This window comes from Mangifera indica, chromosome 2 (assembly GCF_011075055.1).
Source record: "Mangifera indica cultivar Alphonso chromosome 2, CATAS_Mindica_2.1, whole genome shotgun sequence".
Lineage (NCBI taxonomy): Eukaryota > Viridiplantae > Streptophyta > Magnoliopsida > Sapindales > Anacardiaceae > Mangifera > Mangifera indica.
In genome coordinates, this window is record NC_058138.1 from 12,709,957 (window position 1) to 12,732,668 (window position 22,712).

The window sequence follows — 22,712 nt, forward strand, 5'->3', positions numbered from 1 at the left end:
GATGTCGAAAACGTCTGGGAAGACGAAGAACTTCATCTTCCCCGACGAAGTTCTTCGTCTCTCAAGACATTTTCGACATCGATCGGACCTCCAAATGGGAGGAAAGGGATCGCCGAAAGGAGAGAATGCTTCGGGAGGGAGATGCCATCGGCAACGGAGCCAGAGAGGTCGTCAGAGATTTCAAAACCAAACCCTAGGGTGAAATTGCCATTTTTTAAAACTTAGGCTGAGGAAAAATTTTAGTTTTTAAAGTTTAGGGGGGCAAAAAGAGATAAAATTTTTAGACATTAGGGTTTGGTTAAAGTTAACCGGCCATGAGTGGGTGTTTGGTGTTTCCATAGTTAAAAGGTGGAAACTTGAGAAAACATCAAACCTTGGGTGGGAAATAGTCGTTTGGCCTTGTAAATATATATAATATCATTTTAAATTAAAGGCCAAAGGACTATATCCCACCCAATGATTAGTGAAAAGACAAATTCTCGCATGTTAACTTTTAAAAACTCAAATATATGTTCATCTACTAAAATTCACTGTTATGGTTAAAGGTAAAATTATCATTTACCTAAAAATATTTAAAAAAACAAAAAGTTATCACATTTCTTCTTCTAGGTTTAAAAATCTAATAATTTTCTCCTATCTAAAGTTTAAAAAATTGCATTTCCCCCTTAAGGTTGATTTTTTTTCTAATAACCACTTTCTGGCAACCATTCTGGGAAGACTGTTCACCGACCTTCCTACCACCTCCCTTCCTGGTGGTTTTTTGATATAGAAACACCATAAATCCAATAGAAATAGTTGGACAATGTCACATAGATCTATGCATCATTTGACCACTTCGGTTTTGGCTAGATGATGCACAAATATATGCGTTGTCGTCTATGTATCATCTTACCAATGTTAAAGTGGTTGGACGATACACAAATCCGTGCAATGTCATGTAAATCTATGTGATGTTGTCTGACCATTTTGACTAGATTTTTGGTGGTTCCTATACTGAAAAGCCATCGAAAAGGGAGGTGGTGGGAAGGCCAACTGATGACCTTCCCAGAGTGGTCACTAAAAAATGGTTATTGAAAAAAATCAAACCCTAAGAGGAAAAATACAACTTTTCAAATCTTGGGTGGAAGAAAATTATTAGATTTTTAAACCTAGGAAGAAAAATGTGATAATTTGTTGGTTTTATTGATATCTTTAGCTAAATGATAATTTTACTCTTAATCCTAATAGTAAATTTTAATAGATAGATGAATATTTGAGTTTTTAAAAATTAATAGGTAGGAATTTGTCTTTTCACTTAACCTTGGGTGGAAAATAGTCTTTTGACCTAAATTAAATTATGGGTAAGGAAACATAACGATCTCTCATGAAAAAAGAGTAACATGAAAAATATAATATTATATATAAAATAATATTATGTATACCTATTCTAAATATATAAATATGAATACATTTATATAAATCATTACATAATTAAGTGTTATTATATTATTAATTTATAATTACTTAATCATATAATAACACATATAAATATTATATATTTATAACTGTAAAATGATTACGTATAGTTTTATCGTTAAATACCTAGAGTTTAACGGGTAACATAAATAATCTCACTTCTAAACACCATATCATAATAAATTCAATTTTGGTTCTTGAAAGAGGATAAATGTTTAGAGTTGATTTAAAAAATAAAATTATGGTATGGGCATTTGGAAAAGGGCATTTCAGTCATTATGGATTTTATCAAAGGGATAACGGCCTTTTGTTCCCACCCAATCCACCATCTGCCCTCCAACGAGACAGACGCCACTGTGAATTCACCCATAAAATATCTCACCAACAAAAGTAAGCTTCAAACCAGAGGCAGATTTAAGCAGCCATAAGGCTAAATGCAGACCCTTTCCCGATTTGGTTCCTTAACCAACAATACCCATTATTTTCACTTTCCGAGATTCCTTCCAATTTCTCACACCCAGAACCAACTTTTCAAGAAAACTTCAGAATCCTTTGCATTAAGAACAAGCGCTCCTTCAGGTTACCCATTTGCTCAATTTTTTTTTTTTTTCGCTCTGTGTAAAATCACGGCTTTTTTACTTTTTAGTAAATACCCATTACAACACTGTTGTCTTTCTTGAGTTTCAGTTAGCGAAGTTGCAGAAGATGACGTTTTGCAAATGTTCCTCAAGGAAAGAGAGTTGAATGGAGATTTTATTTCCAAAGTTTCTGATTTATTTTGGCAAAGAGGGGTTGCTAATGCCAAATATGTTGACGCTGATACAGTGTATGTCGCTGACACCCCGCAACAGGCTGAGCAGGTTTACTGAATTTCAAATCTTCTTAATTTTGGATTTATTATATGTTATATGGAATATTTTTCACTTGATTTATCAAATTCTTTATATGGGAATGTTATGGTTTTGGATTCAGGTGTGGCGTTTGTCTTGTTCTTTTTTCATTTTGGTTAAGATCTTTGTATGAATTAACAATTCTATTGTTTTAATTGCAAAACAAGATATTGACTCTGAGAATTTCACTATAATTTTCAATTTTCACTCTTAGAGACCATTTAACATATGGTTTGAGAAAGTCTGGGTACTAATGGCTAACAGTGGAGCACTGAGCTGTTTCAATAACAATCTTCCATAAATCTCGTTTGCTGAAAACAAAGTTATCAGACTGTATCTGAGTGTTTGAAGAAAGTTCTTCATTAAATATAACTTCAGACTTAGGCTGTGTGAACATTGCATAGCAAAAGATGAACCCATTATTCTTTGAATGGCGAAAAATTGTACTATTGAACCATTTGAAGAAGCGCGTACTTTTTTATTCATCCAATCTTGCAAATGTTTTTGCATTACACCATGGCATCAACTCCATTCTAGATGTATTTATAACTTCAGAGTACAGACCAATTTCTGCAGTATTTTGTGATAGACTCTCTTTGAAAGTTCATTAATTTATTTGTGAATATTGTTGTATATGTTTTTGCTCATTTTGTTCTGGATAATCAAGCTGATTTTATATGCTTGTAATTGTATTGATGGTCGTAATATATGTAGGTTGTGGAAACTGGTAATGATGATGGTTTTTTGAAACTGTCAAAAACCCGTGAATGGCTATTAGGTGACAACTCTGCTCCAATTAATAAAAAACCCAGCGCTAAGGTAAATGTATTTTGCTGGCTATCATTACATTATGATAGGCTCACTCTTAAAATTCCTCCATCTCACTTAAAAAGAGAAGGTTTGCTTCTGAGAAAAAAATCTCCTTTTTCTTGTTACTAATTTGTACATGTAAATACAGGCTCTCCGGGATGACAGAGAAAGAAGGAAGAAACTGAACCTTCTTGAATATGAAGCTGTATGATACTTAGCTTGAATTTTTTTTTCATGGTTTCCTGGTTATTGACATGAGTAAATTACTGAAGTTAGAATTTGTTTATTTAGTTGTAATTCCAATATTCTGTGATTTTTTTGCCTGCAAATCTTCTCTTTACATTGTAATTAGTTTCTATGTTCTACATATGATCAATAAGTTATATGACGTAAAATTGGTACAAATGATGTCAACTTTTTCCTTCTTTAGTTAGCATATATGAGTTTTTCGCCATACGTTTTGTACCTTCAATCTTGTAAGTTGAATGAGCATGAACATTAGGTGTGTGAACTATCTCCTAATAAAGGTTATTGCACATTTTTCTGTTGGCATATGATGTTTAGAGCATGTCTTCTATTTTTATTTTAAGATTCTAACATGGAAATCTTCTTGTTACTCTTAGAAATGTAACTGTTGTTTCGTGCCCATATGATGGTCATTGTCATAGAAAGTGGGATCAAGACAAAATGTAAAATTTTATCTTAGAGTAGGAATAATATAGTATTCCTAGGACTGCTAATATAGTATTTCCAATGGATTAGATAGTCATGAGCTGTGGACTTCCAGATACTGACTTCATTTCTGCTTTGTGCTTTTAAACTGTATACACCTAATTGTTTCCAGAGATTTTCTTATCAGAAAACAAGAAATTGTTTCCCTATTAACTGGAATAGACTTCTTAGATTGAGTTTAGTCTCATATTAAGTTTTTAATTGTTCTTAAACATAATGTTACTGACCAGGTTTTGCTTTCTATATGATTCTTTAAATACTGTTTTACCTTTTTAGTTAATATTTATTTTGCAGCTCAAAAGAGAACTTATGCTTTTATCAGTTGGCATTGGGACTGCATGTAGTGGGTATTGTTTGATAGCTTTATCAGTTCAGGTAAATAAATTTTGGGTATCAAATACTTTTGAGTACACAAGTGATGTGTTATCATGTGATTTGATGATTTTGAATTTATGATAAAATAATACTCAATCACATGATGATACATTATTTGTGTACACAATTGTGAACTAAAAAATGTGTACATATAGTATTACTCAACCTTTTATAGCTTCTGTATTGAGCGTTATGCCCCGTGCATTTGCTAAAAATATGAGAACAAAAATGGATATAAGGATTAATCCTTTCTGCTGTAAGATTCCTTTGTTTCTTAAACATATGACTGTGTTTATGGAAGCCGAACAGAGAATTTATTTTTCTTATTCCTACTTCACAAAATAGCGTTCATATATATATATTTTTTATAGAAGCAAATGATAGTGTTTAGGAAATATTGTCAGTTATCAACTAACAGAGAAATGACTGTATTGATTATACAGGCTGCTTTTAGCTATGCTGTTGGAGTATTTTTCAGGTAAGTTGATATATTTTTGGTAAAGTTATTTTCGTTGTGTGGGAAACCAGCAATAAATCCAATATAGTCACTGCATATTTATGGACTGTATTGGGTAAGCAGATCTACTCTATGGTTACATGAAGGAAAAGATAGGTAGAAGATAGAAGAGAGTGAACTGCATTGGGATGGGTTGCTTCCTATTCCCTTTGGTATTTATATACAACAAAATTTACGACTTTGGGAACCTCCTTTGATCTTAGGAATAGAATGTCAATGATTCTATTTCCCTTAGGGTCATGATTTACAAGAGATATCTATCTGTAATTTTCTGCCTAGGATTATAAAACATTGTCAAATCAATCAAATGAAACATTGCGGCGCTTTTATAGAATACATACCTCCAAAAATCTCTTATGTTAAAAATCTTTTTAAGTTTTTATTCAAACTCTATTTCAAGTCTCTCTATAATAAACTATTATTCACTTGGGTTTGTAATTACTGACATGCTATATCCTAGTGGAGAAAAATATATTGATACTAAATCCCAAAGGAAATATTAATTAATGAATTTTTTTTTTAATTTCTATCAAAATTTTTATGCTTTCAAACTTTGGGCTATTACAGCATCACTGCATTAGTTGTCCACCTAGGCCATTGGAATTTGGATGTTCTCATAAATTTCTCAATGTAGAGATATTGCCACTGGTAATATCTTCTGTTAAAACAATCAGAGCCTGGTCAAATATTTTTGACTTAGGTGACAGTTGTTGTTCTATTGGGACGATTATCTTGGGTCTAGGTGGTACTCAGAAGAGCTCAACGTACTCAGATGATGAATTTTGCCCATGTTCCGGTTTAGGAATGTGAAAATCAAAATATTTTTCATGACATTTGCTGTCCTTGTTACTGATGCTAATTCTGATGTTTTAACCAACTTCATTTCTAATGCAGTTGCTTATACCTTCAACTCTTATACCAACATGCAGACAGTCTGTCCAAGGAAATGGTTCCCCAGATTTTCTTGCAAAAGAAGTCCAAGAAGTATAGCTAAAATCTTCTGCCCTTATCAACTCTTTTGTTAAATAGTTCTGGACTCTCTCTTATGTAAGCAACATCACTGTCCTCTCTTAGAATTGGAATAAGAAGTGAGGACCTTCAAAACTTTGTCGAAAGATCGATTAAAGGAACTGGTGTCGCACTTTCATCTCCAAGGCTTGTGATCCCAGCTGCAATATATGGTTTATGGGTTCTGTCTCATCGGTATTTTGTAAATGACTTTTTTGATTTCCAGGTAGCAACTTTGTCACATCCTCAAACCTCGAGGGAAAAAACTTGGTGTTTATTCATTTTATCCATTGATTTCTGTCATTTGCAGCTTGTTCCTGCCATGGTTGGGATGTTTGTGTATAAGGCAGCTGCTCTCGTTCAAGTTTACAGAGACAATGAAGACTTGCAATTTGTCTTTCCAGAAAATGATGGCACAAGTGACTGAAGTTTTCCATATGGTTACCTAATGCTTATCAGTAAATGTTTTTAGATCAGAACTCGATGCTTCCCAAAGGCACTTACATATTCACCTTCCTTTTTCTTGGGATAGATCTATCATATTGATCAAAAAATTTCAAGTGAGAGAAGGATCCAAAATCTCAGTGGATTTCCCAGTTTCCTGATTGGCTCTAGACAAACTCAACCGGTTTAACTTCTGAGATCTATAGGCAACTATTAGGCATCTTATATGTTATTAGGAGCCGATGAGCATGCTTCCAATCTCCAATCATGTGTAAATTAATGTTCCTATTGCCATAAGATTATTGTTCGATAAAATGTTGTGAGGACCTTAAGAGCACAATCTATTAATAATTATGTTTTACCGTACAGTTTTGATGTATCATAAGAGCCTTGTAGCCCTTGTGAACATAGACTCCCCTCTTATGTTGTTTGGCTTGGTTAGGCTGCCATACTTTTGTGTCATTGACTCATTGACTCATTGTCATGTGGCCAAAGGACCATTTCACCCCCAAGTTTAAGTGTTATCCTAAAGTCAAATTAATAAGGTTTGAAAAACCCAAAATCTCATTCATCCGTTAAAAATCATAGTTATAGTTAGAGGTAAAATAGTCAATTAATAAAAAATTTAAAAATATAAAGTTTTGTTACATTTCCTCTCTCAGCTTGAAAATCTCATAATTCAGCCCCTACCTAAAGTTTGAAAAATTAAAAATTTTCCCCTAGGGTTTGCAAATCATGGTTGGAGTCATCGGAGATGGTCATCTCCAGTGGCGTTAACTCTCCCTCTCGACTTAACTCTCATAACCGATCACTTCCCAGCCACCGATGTAGGTTATTTCCTCTGACAAAACCGATCACTTCCCAACCACCGATGTCATCTCCGATGGCATTGGCTCTCCCTCTCGGCTTAACTCTCATAACCGATCACTTCCTAGCCACCGATGTAGGTTATTTTCTCCGACGAAGACGAAATCATCTTTGTCGGATTGTTTTCATCTCTGACGAAGATGATAGTCGATGGTTTCAAACGGCCTCATCGTCTCTATCTGAGACCTCCGATAGTCGTTTTCATCTGAGATAAAGACAATCTGACAAAGACAAAATCGTCTTCGTCAGAAGAAATAGCCTACACCGGTGGCTGGGAAGTAATTGATAGGGAGAGTTGTGCCTGGAGAGAGAGCCAACGCCACCGGAAACAATGGTCTTCGCTAACTTTGACCATGTTTTGCAAACCTTAGGGGGGAAATTTTGATTTTTCAAACTTCAAGTGGGGGTTGAATTATGAAATTTTCAAGCTGAGGGGGCCAAAGTAATAAAACTTTAGTTTTTTTTGTTAAAAGACAGTTTTACTCTTAACCCTAATTGAGATTTTTAATGGATGGATGTGATTTTGGGTTTTTCAAACCTCATGGGTGTGTTTGCAATAGCACTTAAACTTGGGTGGAAAATAGTCATTTGGCCTTGTCATGTTAGACTATCAATTCTTTTACGGTATGAATTTTACAACAATAAAATTATGTGTATATATATTAAATATATAAAATAAGATAATATGTGGTTATATAAATGAGTTATCTTTAATTCAAAATTAACTAATTATATGATGATATATCATTTATGTACTTAATTTGTATATGCAAAGTGTGTATTTATAGCATCGCTCAATCTTGCAAATCAAACTAGAACTCAAAATTTTTGGCAACATGGCTAGCAGTTAGAATGTATAATATATCGGCTCTAATAGTTTTACCCTCGCTGTTAGAATTTGTAACATTTATGTACCTAATTTATATACTCAAAGTGTGTATATGTAACATTGCTCAATCTTGGAAATTAGACTAAAACTCAAAATTTTTTGGCAACAGCACTAGCAATTGGAATGTGTAATATCTTTGGTCTAATAGCTTGACTTTAGTTGTTGGAATGTGTAAGACCTCTAGTTCAATAGTTTAACCCCAGTTGTTGGAGTGTGTAACATTTTTACTCCAATACCCTGTCTTAATAGTTGAAATGTGTAATATCTTTGGTCCAATAATCTAACCCTAGTAGTTGAAATGTATGACATCTCTAGTGTACGTAGTAATTTGACTTACTATCAAAATATTGTCTATTTTGAATACAAATTCATCACAGTTTTACTTTTTGATTTTATAACCTAAAATATCTTTGACAATTTAGAAAATTAATATAGTATTTAATCAGTCAAATTTTTTTATCTCTAACCGATATAGAATACATAAACAGATCTAATATCTCTTGTGTTTTATTAATATGAGATTTATCTAAGAGTATTATAAAATATCGTTCAAGCTTCAATTGAGCTACTGAATTTGAGACACTTACATAACTATATACAAAGAAAAAAGAGATTGAGGCAAGTTTACAATGAAAGATCTTCGAAAATATCAAAAAAAAAAAAAAAAATTCTGAAACGAAGTTTATGGCACCTGTAGTATGAGTCCAAGTATATTTGTTATGCAATTAGAAGAAAAGACAAAAAAAATAAAAAATATCTACAGACAGTTCAAATCAGGACGGCAGCTTTGAATATCCAACTTCAATGCAAAGTCTTTATTTGACGACCTTTGTGTTCATCAAAATTATATCAATTTCCTCCATGTTCGAAAAACAATGAATTTCCTGAATTAACAAATTTTAAAATCTGATTACTGTATTTGGTTGGTGATATAAATTAATAACATTTTCAGTGAGTGGTTAAAGACGTTTGGATCTAAAAGAAAAGGGAATCTAAAGACTGATCAAAGTAAAGTAAGCTGTTATCTCCACATCGTATTTATATTGATTCGTTAAATCAAAACCCTACATCCAACTCTTCGTCGATGCCTCCATCCGAAGCTCGTCGCCACTGCGACCTCTTCGATTCCGTCTACTCCATGCTCGCGCTAATTTTTATCCTGGTCGCTTGCGTCGAGCTCTGTGACGCCGCCACTGTCGTCGACGTCTACCGCCTCATTCAGTATGATATTTCCGGCGTTCCATTTGGATCTCGTTTGGCCGCTGTCAATCACCACGCCGGCTCTCTTCATTTCTCACCCGCCGCGGATCTCTCTCGGACCGTCGTCATGATGCCCGTCCGTGAATTGAACATCACCTTTCTTAAAGGTAACTGTCGGCTTTTGAAGTTTGTAAGTAGTTTTTGAGAATGGAAAGTGTTGATTTTTTTTTTTTTGTGTGTGTGTGTGTGTTTTGAAAATTTGTTGCAGAATTTATTTCTCAGCAGAAGACGCTTGGAGGATTGTTGTTTTTGCTTCCTGAGATGTTTAGAATTGAGAATGGAGATGTTGGAGGTAGTAGAGCTGATGTTAATGAAAAGGGGCTGGTGAAGAGTGTATTTGATGAACTTGAACGATTACTTATTCATGTCAAAATGCCGGTGAGTAACTTATATTAATTTCAATTTCTTTTACCCGAAATGTATTAGTCAACTTCTGTACTTCCATTTTTTATTATAGCTACAGCAATAGCATGACTGGTACTAGTGTTCGAATCTGAAGTTGCATAACTTCAAAGGATTTTCATCCAAGTCTTGCTAATGTTTAAGTATTGAATGTATCATGTCAATATTGCCCATTACTTGAACTATATCTTTTTTTTTTTTTTGTGTGTCTATAATCTGATTAGAAATCCAGATAATGTTATAGTTAGGGCTGGATTCGAGCCAAGCCGAGCTCGAGCTCGAGCTCGGCTCGGTTCATATATGGACGACTCGAGCTCGATTCGAGCCGAACTCGGCTCGGCTCAGCTCGTTTTTCGTTATCAAAACGACATTGTTTTTAATATATATTGATTAAAACGACGTCATTTTGTATAAAAAATTTTAAAAAAAAATCTACCGAGCCGAGCTCGAGCTGGGAGCCCGGCTCGTTTCGGGCTCGACCGAGCTAAGCTCGAGCTGGCTCGGCTCGAGTCCAGCCCTAGTTATAGTGGTATAGCTGCCCTGTAATTTTACTTATTACACAATATGTTGTGTGTTTTTCTTCTTGCCTTTTCAACTTTATAGAATTTCTTTGTTCTTCTTCTTAGGATGCCAATTTTTTTTAGTGCATACCTTAATGCCAGAATGTTTTAATACAGTATCCAGTGTATTTTGCATTTGAGAATGATGAAATTGAAGCCGTGTTGGAGGATGTCAAGAAGAATGATGAGACTGGTCAATCTGCCACTGCAACTACTGGAGGGTCAGTCGATAATTTTATAATAAATTTTAGAATATAAATGAATTTTTTATATCCTCTGGACATTCAAAGCTATTATAATATATGTTTATTTTTTTTTTTTCTTTTAATATATGTGGAAAATGCATTAATAAAAAGAGGTTTACAAAAGGGAGTCGGCTGTCCATGAAACAAGGGAAAATGTATAGTTTTTTGCTAGTCAACCCAATAAATTCAATTATTGAAAACTGTGAAATTTGGTAGGTCATTTGTTAAGATACAATTGACATTCTCCATAGGATTTTTGGGTTTTTTGACCATCCTTGTGATGTGCATCTTCCAAATATCTTCTGTTGTGGGTTCAGAGATATCTGACTTCATCCTCCCTAATTTCTGTATTGGGAGATATGTTTGAAGAACATATAAAAAGATGGAAAAGAGACAGAATTTGCTTTTCTAAATTTTAATAAAATCTATTTTGTTTCGTTATGGCAAAGGAACATAATTTTTCCTCGTATGCCATAGAATGGATTCATCTAGCTTAATATTTTACCTTTTTACATTCAAGAGAGCAAAAAGTCTGCCTAAGTGCTCTTTGCTCTGATATCTTTTTTCCTAATATAGGCATTTTATCAATACAAATAGTAAAAAGTGTCTCTTTTTGCCGTCAAAGCATTCTTCTCATGAATAATATTTCCTTGATAAAGGGAGTATTTATTCTTCTTTTTTCCTATGGTGTTGTTTTACATTTTGAAGAATATCACATATTCAACTAAGTATTAATATTGCATGTCATTTTCAATTTCTGATTTCATCTATGCTTGTGGATATTTTAGATACAAGCTTGTTGTCCCGACATCAGAGCCTAGGAAAATTGTGTCTCCCACTATCACAAACATTCAGGTATGAAGACAACTTTTCTCTTTTTTGGGCAATGGCTAAAGTAATGTAGAAGTGATATGTTGCATAGTAGATATTGTTTGATTGATTCCCTTAAATCCTGATGGGATCTTAGAATTTAAAATGCTAAACCCGTTTTTAGTTTCCCTTGTGAAACTTGATGGAAATTAGAATTGCTTTTAATAGTAAAGAAATTGGTATACCTTGCTAGGGAAACAAAATGATTCTTACCCTCACAGAAGCATTCTTTTGTGTATACTCGAAACAGTTAATGCACTTTCTTGAGATTTTGGAGACATACATTGTTATGTAGTCCCTAGTTTTGACAATTTATTGCATATAATTGGGTCACAGAATGTAAAATATGATGGCTGAGAGTGTGATACAGGCCTTCTATCCAGACTGTAGTTATAGCAGCCTGTAGCTTATTGGCATTTTTCTTTTGTGTCAAAGACAGTTGCCAGTAATTCAAGCTTGTCAACTGTTTTCATATATTGTACATCTAATCAAGAAAACATTTATTTTTGGTTCTTGAGCTTGCATATCCTGGTAATGGCACTTACTTCTGAAGAACTTGTTGTTATTGAGGTTTTTTTTTTTTTTGGTTGAGTGTGCAGGGATGGCTGCAAGGATTGAAAGCTGATGGTGATTCAAATCAGCTGCCAACCATTGCCATAGTAGCTTCATATGATACATTTGGGGCAGCTCCTGTATGTAATCCTCTTAAGTATCACGATGAAATCAATTTTTTTACCCATATGATTGTTTCATGATAGCTTACTCTTGTAGGCGTTATCTGTGGGAAGTGATAGCAATGGAAGTGGTGTTGTGGCACTTCTTGAAATAGCTAGGTTGTTCTCTCTTCTCTATTCAAACCCTAAGACTAGAGGAAGGTACAATATACTTTTTGGGCTGACATCTGGTGGACCGTATAATTACAATGGAACACATAAGGTGCTTAGCCCTCTTGCTTTATCATATTAATTTTATATTATTTTTCCTCCTTAATTTTTTCTTCATAATTAATTGTTATCTCTTTTCTTCATGAAGCTTAACTTTTGAGTATCTTCCTTTGCAGTGGCTTACAAGTTTTGATCAGCGATTGCGTGAGAGTATTGACTATGCTGTCTGCTTAAATAGTATTGGTTCATGGCATAATGAATTATATATTCATGTGTCTAAGCCTCCAGAAAATGCCTACATAAAACAAATTTTTGAAGTAAGCAACGAGCATATCACAAAATGAAATTTTGTTTTTCTTTGGTTTATACAGCTGATATTAATTATCTGATGGATTGGGTGTATAGGGTTTCACTAATGTAGCTGAAGAGCTGGATTTCAAAGTTGGTTTGAAGCATAAGAAAATAAATATATTAAATCCTCGAGTAAGTAGATATAGGTGGATGATTGTAATATATCTATGTCAACATGAAAATTTTTATATTTTATTTTTTTATTATCCTATGATACTGGTTTGAGAAAAACTGAAATGGGAAAAATGATGCGTAAACATTTATTATTTTAATTTCAATTGATGTTTCATGACATTCTTTTTCCCTTCCTGGAGTTCCTTCTCTCTTGTTATTGTTGTTGTTGTTATTATTTATTTATTTTTCTATAGAGACATTTCTGTTTATTCATGATTGTTCACATAGAAAATATTTTGCTTGAAAGCCTTCAGGTTCTATTTTTAGTTGGCATGTTTAATCGCCATTTCTAGGGTATTTTTTGGTATATGGCTATGGTGAAGTGTGTAAAAGAACTTCCAATTTTTCTTCTTATAGGCACTGACTGCTTTTTATTTTTCTTATTTTTGTTCTTCATTCTGCAAACAAAAGGAAATATGAGTTGAATGTTAACTTTATCCTCTATCTCCCTTCCCTTAATATCTAACTTTTTCTAGAGAGCTCTGCTTTTTCTTCTATATTTTCCATATTATACTTATTGGCTGAGGTGATAAAGGGGCTGTCTGCTGTAGGTAGCTTGGGAGCATGAACAGTTTTCAAGACTGAGAGTTACTGCTGCTACCCTTTCTGAGCTCTCGGCTGCACCTGAGCTTTTGGAAAGCACTGGAGGTTTAATGGATAGCAGGTTGTGTCTTCATAAATTTACATTATTATATTGACAGTTTTTATTTTAGATTGTTGTTATTCTGAGAGCTCTAATTTCACCAGGCATTTTGTTAATGAAGCTTCAATTATCAAAAGTGTCAAGCTAGTTGCTGAGAGTCTTGCGGTAAGTTGATTTGAAATTGTATCATTTTGATGCTTGTATCTGATTTACTTATATATTTAATTTTGCTGGTTCAGGGTTATGAAAATGAGTAGGTAGTCTATCAGTTCTTAAAAATCTGAAAACTTTATAATTATAAGAGAGATATGTTTGAAGACTACTACTAGATATCCAGCCAATATTCACCCAAAAATAGCAAGCAAAAACAACAAATAAAGAAAAATAAACTATGTTATTGATAAAGGGGGATTTATAGTGGATGAACCGGCAATTCAAGGAGTTGGGGCCACCAAATTCCTTCCATTTGAGGCTTTAGAGTTCTCCCATATTTGCCTAAAAGGTTGCCCACGACTTAAACAACCTAAACTCTGATTTTCTTCCTTTTCTCTTTTGTAACCGTAACTATCATTTATGTACTAAACCCTAACATCTAGAATCAAGACATGTGTCCCAAAAAACCATAAGTTTTAACATTATTCACCCCTTTGAGAATCATTTTATCCTTTAGGTGGAAAAATTGTGGTTTTGTTTTTTGGAAATAAAGAAAACAGACTATTTCAATTATTTGGCAAGTTTTTTTTTTTTTTGAACATGCCAATTGTCTAAGAATATATATACGTTCCTTGTTGTTTTGATTGGGGTTGGACACAAGCTAAGCTTGGCTTAAAAGAGCCTAAAATGAATTCGAGTCAATCAAGTTCAAGCTTAAGCCTGAGAGTTCAATATTTTTAAGCTTAAGCAAGACTTTGGCTCCTCTCAAACGTAGCCATAGTTTCGACTTCTCTCAGGCACCACTTCAACTTCTTCAGCTTTTCCTTTGACAAATCAACTCCTCAAGCAATTTTCGGCACATTTCCCCATTGATTACACATTCTCCTCCACTAATTTGCTTCACCCAATTGTTGTCACAATTGTTTGCCTACCTGTCGTCGATTCTCACTTTTTTGGCGATGGTTGGTCTTCCTCTTGGTTGGTTCGACTTCCCTTGCCACCTACCATGCCGATCCAACCCTTCCATGACCTCCTCCCTTGTCGATTTGTCTTTGTCACCATTTTCGATCACATCCATTGCATCAAAAACTTCATATCTCACGGGGCTAATACCAAAAACAACAAACAAGCACAATAATTAAAGAAACAAAAACTATTTCATTGATAAAGGGGGATTTACAGTGGATAAACCAACAATTTGAGGAGTTAAAGCCTTCCAGTTTTGACCATTCGAGGGTTTGAAACCCTCCTAAATTAACCTAAAAGGCTGTCCACAACCTAAACTATCCAAATCCTAGTTTTCTTCCTTTTTCATTTTAAAACCCTTACCATCATTTATATCCAAGTCCTAACATTACCCACACAAATGTTAGGACCTAGGGTTTTTGGGACACATTCCAATTCTAGAAGATGGGGTAAGTATATATATATGGGAGCTAGGATTGTAAAATAGGGTAGAGAAGAGACTAGGTTTTAGGCAATTTTTGATTGTGGGCATCCTTTGGCTTGAAGGAAGGTTTCAGATGCCTCAAATGGTTAGGATTAGTAGGTCCTGACTTCTCGAATTCAATAAAACTAAATGGTCAATTTATCCAATGTAAACCCCCAAATTCAATAAAAGTAACTTTTGTTCTCTTCACTTGATTTTGTTTTTCATTGTTTTGGTTGAATATTGGCTAAAATCCTATCAAAATGGTACGAGAGTTGAGTTTCAGAGTTTCTTATGGAAATGGTGATTGGTTGAGAAAGATGAATTGGCATCTGGGTGGTTGGTTGAAAGATGAAATGGCAAGGGAGGAGGTCGTGAAAGGTGGATTGGCAAGGGAGAAGGCAAATCATCGCTGGAAAAGGGAGATCGTCGACGTGAAGCTAAAACATCGCAGTGGAAGCTTGGGTGAAACAAGTAAGCCAAAGGAAAGTTGAATCAACTTGGGTGGAAGCTGAGGGAGACGGAAAGGCATTGGAATGGGTGTGGGGAGACAAAACAACATCGGAAAATGGTGAAGTTGTAGAGTTGCGGTGGTGGCTAATGGTAAGGTGAACTGTCATTGTGTCAACAAGTTATGGTGATCAGGGAGTGAATTGATGGCTTGAAATTGCATGGGGAGTTGATTTGTTGCCAGAAAGGAAAAAAAAAGGAAGATGTGGAGAAAGAAGCATAAGGGGAAGAGAAAAAAATAAGATAATATATTCTTGACAGCTAGTGGAAGGGTAAGGTAACAAGGGAAAGCGAAAAAAGAAAAAGATAATATATTATGAATAGTTGGCAGAAAGGGAAGATAAAAAATATAATATTTTTATATCGCTGGTAGGAAAAAAAAAAAAAAAATCTGGAAAGTTGAAAAAATAAACTTTTCAATTTTCTTGCCGTAAGGACAAGGTGATTCTCAAAGTGATAGGTAATGTTAGTACCTAAGGTTTCTTTAGGATGCATTTCCTAATTATAGATGGTAGGGTAAATATATATATATTCGGCAGCGAGGATTGTAAAATGGGGGAGGAGAAGAAATTAGAGTTTAGGCAGCTTTTGATTATGGGTAGCCTTTGCGCTGAAAGGAGGTTTCTGGTGCCTTAAATGGTCAGAATCAGGAGGTCTCAATTCCTCAAATTGCTAATTTATTCATTGTAATTCCCCAAAATCAATAAAAATAGTTTTTATTCTCTTCATTTGATTGTGTTTTTCGTTGGTTTGGTTGAATATTGGTTGGGATCCTTTCATCTACCTATTTGTATCTTGTTCACAATGGAGTTTGAATAATGTGATTGCTAGGATTGTAGGGTATCATCAACGTAACTGCCAATTGTTAAAAGGCCATTTATTGCTCAAGTTGCATTTAATTATGAGGGATGGTGATATTGTATGGTATCTCCATGAAACTTGGGACATTTGTGGGATACCAGAATTTTCAGTTGAATTAATTTATTATCATTATTTTTTTGTTGTTATGTTGCTTTGATTATACCAGAACAGAATATTCAAGAATAATTCTTGTTGTTTTTATAAAAATTTGAGTATCTAACTTTGTTTAAATGAGCACCAATACATCCTCTCAAGCTTTAAACAACATAGGTGAAGGTACCAATTTTTGTTGGGTGTACTTTCTGGTTGTGCATGGAGGAATATATATTGCCTGTGCCTAGGGTTATGAGCCTTTAACATGATGAATAAATTAAAAATGGGGAAAAAAAAGAAAAAGAAAACTGGGCATTACCAGCAAGATTTTTGGAATATTCATAATAAAAATTGAGTTCATTATTTCTATTATAAAATAAATAACCGGCTGAGCTAGTGCTGGATCAATTTATTTAGCTTCCTGGTGCTTTTTGCACTTATAGCGTAGCCTCTCTCTCTCCCCTATTTTTTGTAATAAAGTTGCATGAAAATAATTAAGATGTGATATTGGGACATGATGTTGAATTCTTTGTTAGTTTGAGTTGATTACAATCTAAGTTATCTGAAATGGCACTTTGTTATGCCAGTAAGATTTAAAAAACATTTACATTTTTTTTTCTGGAAAATAAAATTTCTTTGAATTTATTGATTTATATTAATACAAACTCTCACGATCTGTTAAGTCAGTTTACTGTTATTTTGATAGGAATTGTCCCTTAATTTACTGTTATGAGCATATATGGTTGATTGTCATAAACTTGTTTCAAAAACACATAAATTTCTCATTATCTTGAATGTAATAATTGAATTTATGACATTAGTTTTATGTTTCTGACGTTGTCTTTTCTGTTCTTTTGTAGAGGCATATTTATGGTTTCCAGGGAAAAAATATTAAAATTTTTGCAGATAATGGTAGTTTGGCTGTCAATCCTTCTTACATTAGGTCCTGGTTGGATCTGGTATCACAAACTCCTCGAGTGGCACCATTTCTCTCAAAGAATGACCCATTTATCTTGGCTCTGAAAAAGGTTTGATTTTTTCACCCTTTAATTTTCTGTCATGTACTCTGTTTCTTGGTTTATTGCTGTTGATTATCAGCTGGAATTCATTACATACAGTATAATGTATTTTTATTATTTTCTCTTATTCATGTTTTCCCTATAGATTAGATTACAGGGATTATATTTAATTTTTATTTATGTAATCCAATTATCCTTTCTGAAGTCATCGATCTTTTGATTCTAATGAAGTGGATGGCATTTCTTTGAATTGATATTACTTTTAGGGCATATCTGTGTTCTCTTTATTGACTCGATCTCAAGAACCTGTTGGAATTCTTTTCATGCTTTCCTTATAAAACAAATTTGCTTTTGTTTTGTTTCTAATGAGCGATAATAGAAGCCCACATGCAATGGGGATTTGAGATGCCTTTGGTCCAGTGGCATGTTGTGCCATGGTACACACAAATTTCTTGAGCCAATGCATAGATTGATGAAGCCTGTGGAGTTGGGTTTGTTTTTTAACTCCATGGGTCAAAACAGGGGAAGAATATCTAGGAACGGACACTTTATGCAAAATGCTAAAGGATTGGATGATATACAAAGATCTTTGCCATGACCCTACTTTACTGGTCAACACTAGATAATAACCTTTTCATAATCTTATTATATCCTTGTTCTTATTTGTTGGCAGGAATTGGCAGAGTATACCGATGAGGTGAATTTGCAACATGAGGTGCTTGAAGGGATGTTCACCTTCTATGATTCTACTAAAGCTCGGCTCAATATATATCAGGTACCTTTTTGTTGTGGGCTGCTAGATACTATGGTTATAAATATGTCATCTCTTTTTCTCTAGTAAACACAAGCACACATATGTGAACTGTTCTATGTATCTTCAGACCCTTATAGAAATGGGCCAGGGAAAATTTAAGAAGGCTTTTCCTCTGTTGAATACCAAATGCTACACTTGACAACCTATTTTCTTAGAGGAAAACTATGTATACTTATAATGAGTATCATTTTGGATATTAATAATGATATGTCAACGTGTGATTAGGTGATATTTTACTTTAATTTAAAAATATCCAATTATATAGTAACAAATCATTATTGGTATTTATTACAAGTATACATAATTTTATTGATTTTCTTAAATTAGCCCGGATATTAAATGATGATTCTCCTTTTTGCCTAGCATACCACTTTTTTTGGTTAAATACTTTTACTGCTATTCTTAGACAATTCTCCGAATAATTTTTCCCTGACGAATATGAAGGCCAAACTCTGAACATGGAAATGAGAGTCAGATTTAATACGTACATACATACATACATATATATATGCCTAATATTTTCTTATTTTCAGCTTCAATTGAGGGCAGTTACTTCAAATGTGTTTTACAGGTTGCCAGTGTTACATTTGACTTGCTGTTGCTTTTGGTGCTGGGATCGTATTTGATAGTTCTCTTCAGTTTTCTTGTCATCACAACTAGGGTATGACTTCCCTCTTTTTTAATATGAAGCTTGAAATTCCAAATATTTACCTTATCCTATAATTTTCCATTCTATTAACACAGATAAATCAGAAATATGAAAATTCTAAAATTCTAAAAGAATTCTTTGCAACAGGGTCTTGATGATCTAATCAGTTTATTTCGACGACCCCCCTCACGGAAGGCAAAAACAGCATGATCTCCTGTAACTTTGTTGAGGAAAGATTGCCTTGTATGTAGCCTAGAAAGATTTCTCCTGGGGGCAAGTTAACGGATGATGTCTACCAAAGTGTTGGTTTAGCCCAGTGACAGGAGGGAAAGTTTTAACTGATCATCCTAGGAAGATGTCTATAATTTGTTGTGCCAAAATGAGATTCAGGATTCGAAAAATTTTGCAGGGATTCATTTTTCAACTAAATTATCATTTGCCATCAATATTCTCTTCATAGAATGATAGAAATGTTTGGTATTGTCAAAACGCATTCATCATGGTAGAAATTTTTCTTCCAAAATAACCACCACAATTTGCCTCGCCATTTAAAGATGATTTACAGAACAAATAAACGGAATTGAAATAATTTAACAATTTGTTATTACTCGTCTCAGCTACAGAGAATTTCAGCAGAAAATAAAGATTTATCAATCCTCTCTTGGCCCTGGCCTTCTAGGTCTCACGTTGTCCACGAAGAGGACACGTCCCTCCAGAATCTGCAGGCAATTTAAGAGCGATTTATTTTGTTGTCCTAAAAAATGCAATCTCAACTTAATTTAAAAATAAAAAAACCCGGTTGCCAAATTGGTAGCGAAACAAGTTAAGATACAAAGTTTACATCTCAACTTTTTATACCTAGCATTATTGTTTTGGTTTTGGGTATGCAAATCAATGGAAGTTATGCAATCTCACCTTTCCATTCATATCTGACAAAGCCTTTTCGGCTTCATCCACTGAATTGAAGGTGACATATCCATAGCCTTTTGATCTGTTTGACGTTTTATTGAATATTATTTTAGCTGGCCAAAGTAAAACAATTAGATGTTAGACAATAATTAATAAGCAAACAAGTATCGAAGGACTCAAGTAAAACATACCCTCCACAACTTCACCAAATTGTGAAAAAGCATTAGCTAATGTGTCTTCCGTGGTCGAGAAAGATAATCCTGCAAAGGAGGACATTGAGATAGCAACAGCAAAAATGTCAATAAGATAGTAAACACTTCTGAAGTTGAGAATGGTACTCAATGTAGGTTAGTTGGAAAATGATGCAATCAAGAGTAATAAAAATAAACATTTAACATATATTGAAAAATGGAAATTGCACTAGTTTCCTCACAATTTCAATATGAATAATGCTATATCAGAAATTAACTTGAGAAATCAGTGACAAGTTCAAAATAGATAGTTCTTAGATTAGGCAGGGAAAATTGATGAGAGGAAACTTGGCAAAACCAGAAATCTGATGGAATTTAGATACTTGAGAAAAACATTGGTCACATCCAGCCAAAATAGAATTGATGCCACAGCAGCCATCACTGTTTGTAATATAAGGATTTTCATTATTAAGATGTTTCAATGATCTCACTGTATATTGAGACTTATTTCTCCTCATTCTTGTCCCAATAATTTAGTACATAATGTTTTGATGAACCAAACTCACAATTTAAGCAACCAATCATCTGATTGGCCAGAAGGTGAAGAAATCATTCAAACTCTGGAGAGAAATGAACTTTAGGCTCAGTGGTAACATCACCCAAATCCTTCAACACCAAATCAAAGAGTGGTTTAGGACAAATAGAAACTATAACATTCAGATGAAACGTATAATCAGCCAAACAGGGCCTTGTCAAGCAGACGGACTCTGAAATGATTTCTAACTTCTGGAATGAAGCAGAAAATATAAACAACTCCCTTGACCCAAAATTTTGTCTCTTATTGTACCATTAGGGATCCAAAAGTATTCATTAACTCAGAAAATTTTTAGCTGAGAACTTATTAACTAGTCAAATTTCTATTAAATTACAATGGTTCCCTTTTCTTTTTTTTTTTTAATGGGGTAACTTAAAGAATAATTTAACTCTTAGACTCATGGGAGGTAAAAACTTTTGGGACTGAAGGAGTACTACTTTCCTCAATTACAAACAGCATCTTATTGATTGATATCTTTTCACTACATTTATTATTCTTATCAATAATACATCCAGTAGCTTCTGATAAAATGAAGGCAGAGTCACATCAGTCAACCCTCTTCATTTTCTTCAACAACAAAATATAGAAAAAAACACTTCATTTATTTCTCTCTTATATTTCTTACCTTCTCATATGGTTCTACTTTATCATTAAGATGTAATACCACCTTTATGTAGAAAAAAGATACAAATTATCATTAACATGTAATACCACCTCTGTGTAGAAAAATGATACACATGACTTCTTTCTATTATTCTACTCTCACAATTTAAATTCCAACGGTCAAACTTTGATAATCAACAATACGTGGGAATGCCAAACTTAACTTTTACTGCAATTTTTTAAATCATGACACCATCCTTTGATCTTTTTCCCGGCTACAAATGACAAACTAAACACTCTGGTTCCAATCTACCTATACAACTATTTTTCGTTTCCTAGAAACAATATTCTTTCTTTCAGGCTTGAACTCATTGCCAAATGAAGACCTTGTTGATCTTCAAATCATTTGGCATTGAACAAAGAAAAAAAATCAATCACCAATTTATGAAAATTTGGATCAAACCAATACCTTCTCTAACATGAAAGACAACAAGTTAATATAAAGCTTGATAACTCACGATTACAAAGATAGAAAATTTAAATTTAAGTGGAAAAAAATTAAGTTCATAAAGAGTAAAGATTTCCATAAAGTTAGATAAAATTCGCAAGAAATTTGTAACTATCTATATCAGTTCAAAACAGTTACCAAGCTCTTAAGCAAATCTGTTCCACATCAATCTTGGTCACTCAACACGATATCTCTCTACTTGACAAACAGCTGACAAAGTAATTGCTAACTTATCAAATCCTCAAGAAATAAACCCTGAAACTCAATTTTACACACCAACTAAGAAATAAACCTTTATGAATATACCCTGAACCTCAATTTTACACACCAGAAAAGAAAAATCGATATCCTGTTACATCATAATATATGAAATTGTGTATGAATAAACTTATAAAAAACAGAGTGAGAGAGAAAAGAAAACCTTTAACGAAAAGCTTAGAAGTGATTCCTCTACAAAATAGTAGTTGGGCTGCTGAATTATTAGACTTTGAACGAGAGATGAATCTGAAAATGCTCGCCGACATTTGAAAAAGCTAAGTTGGATGGTGGAAGTGAAGGCTTATTGTGTTGGGCCAAATTTTGTTTATGATTTAAATTGTTTTAGGGTTTTTTATGAAAATAAACAAAATCTCAAGTGATTTAATAATAATATTTACATTATTGAAACTACAAAATTAATCCGTACTTCCCAATTTTTTGTATTTTTATGAATTAAAAGCCTGGATATCGATTTAATTTAAGTTATAAAAATGAGATTAATATTTTATCCCTAAAATTTGAATTTTTGCAGGCCTTGAGTGGTTACTCTAAACTAACGATATTATGTGTATATATTTTAAAAATATAATTTTATTAAATAAATAATATATTATTATAAATACAGTTTTTAAATATAATTTAAATACACAAACGATATTTTTTTATTGATTAAATATTATTTTATCTTTAATTCAAAATCCCCAATTATTACATATAAAAAATATCTAAATATAATTTTATTAA

The 22,712-nt window shown here is 33.4% G+C and overlaps 3 protein-coding genes across 5 annotated transcripts; 2 read left to right on the forward strand and 1 right to left on the reverse strand.

The window, feature by feature from the left end:
* The first annotated feature begins 1,774 nt into the window (after nt 1–1,774).
* LOC123209800 lies at nt 1,775–6,599 on the forward strand. Of its 2 annotated transcripts, XM_044627942.1 has the most exons (9): nt 1,776–2,034; nt 2,143–2,315; nt 3,060–3,164; nt 3,304–3,360; nt 4,182–4,262; nt 4,706–4,740; nt 5,674–5,763; nt 5,854–6,013; nt 6,098–6,599. In XM_044627942.1, exons 1-9 carry the CDS (start codon nt 1,890–1,892, stop codon nt 6,212–6,214), a joined length of 963 nt encoding a protein of 320 aa, XP_044483877.1. In that variant the 5' UTR covers nt 1,776–1,889; the 3' UTR covers nt 6,215–6,599. The 2 variants fall into 2 exon arrangements, with proteins under 2 accessions (XP_044483878.1, XP_044483877.1); XM_044627943.1 differs by lacking the exon at nt 4,182–4,262 and having other exon boundaries at nt 1,775–2,034.
* Nucleotides 6,600–8,785: 2,186 nt separating this feature from the next.
* On the forward strand, nt 8,786–19,350 carry LOC123207767 (nicalin-like). Of its 2 annotated transcripts, XM_044625237.1 has the most exons (14): nt 8,787–9,354; nt 9,456–9,625; nt 10,327–10,430; nt 11,243–11,309; nt 11,924–12,016; nt 12,096–12,260; nt 12,385–12,525; nt 12,614–12,691; nt 13,285–13,397; nt 13,481–13,541; nt 17,283–17,450; nt 18,115–18,216; nt 18,827–18,916; nt 19,052–19,350. In XM_044625237.1, exons 1-14 carry the CDS (start codon nt 9,072–9,074, stop codon nt 19,112–19,114), a joined length of 1,698 nt encoding a protein of 565 aa, XP_044481172.1. In that variant the 5' UTR covers nt 8,787–9,071; the 3' UTR covers nt 19,115–19,350. The 2 variants fall into 2 exon arrangements, with proteins under 2 accessions (XP_044481180.1, XP_044481172.1); XM_044625245.1 differs by lacking the exon at nt 12,614–12,691 and having other exon boundaries at nt 8,786–9,354.
* Nucleotides 19,297–22,321, reverse strand: LOC123207781 (small RNA-binding protein 11, chloroplastic-like). The gene is made up of 4 exons (XM_044625255.1): nt 22,132–22,321; nt 20,005–20,073; nt 19,820–19,926; nt 19,297–19,623 (listed from the first exon to the last, which is right to left on the reverse strand). Exons 1-4 carry the CDS (start codon nt 22,232–22,234, stop codon nt 19,555–19,557), a joined length of 348 nt encoding a protein of 115 aa, XP_044481190.1. The 5' UTR covers nt 22,235–22,321; the 3' UTR covers nt 19,297–19,554.
* Between the last annotated feature and the right edge of the window lie 391 nt (nt 22,322–22,712).

Bases quoted from the DNA above. Each gene is read 5' to 3' on its own strand.
- LOC123207781 (XM_044625255.1), bottom strand. From the start codon at position 22,234: ATGTCGGCGAGCATTTTCAGATTCATCTCTCGTTCAAAGTCTAATAAT. The intron at 20,074-22,131 runs GTTTTCTTTTCT...CCTCCTTTGCAG, and splicing joins TTCTAAGCTTTTCGTTAAAG to GATTATCTTTCTCGACCACG. The intron at 19,927-20,004 runs GTATGTTTTACT...TACTTTGGCCAG, and splicing joins ATTTGGTGAAGTTGTGGAGG to CTAAAATAATATTCAATAAA.
- LOC123207767 (XM_044625237.1), top strand. From the start codon at position 9,072: ATGCCTCCATCCGAAGCTCGTCGCCACTGCGACCTCTTCGATTCCGTC. The intron at 13,398-13,480 runs GTTGTGTCTTCA...TAATTTCACCAG, and splicing joins GGAGGTTTAATGGATAGCAG to GCATTTTGTTAATGAAGCTT. The intron at 18,917-19,051 runs GTATGACTTCCC...TCTTTGCAACAG, and splicing joins TTCTTGTCATCACAACTAGG to GGTCTTGATGATCTAATCAG.
- LOC123209800 (XM_044627942.1), top strand. From the start codon at position 1,890: ATGCAGACCCTTTCCCGATTTGGTTCCTTAACCAACAATACCCATTAT. The intron at 2,316-3,059 runs GTTTACTGAATT...TAATATATGTAG, and splicing joins CCCCGCAACAGGCTGAGCAG to GTTGTGGAAACTGGTAATGA. The intron at 6,014-6,097 runs GTAGCAACTTTG...TGTCATTTGCAG, and splicing joins ATGACTTTTTTGATTTCCAG to CTTGTTCCTGCCATGGTTGG.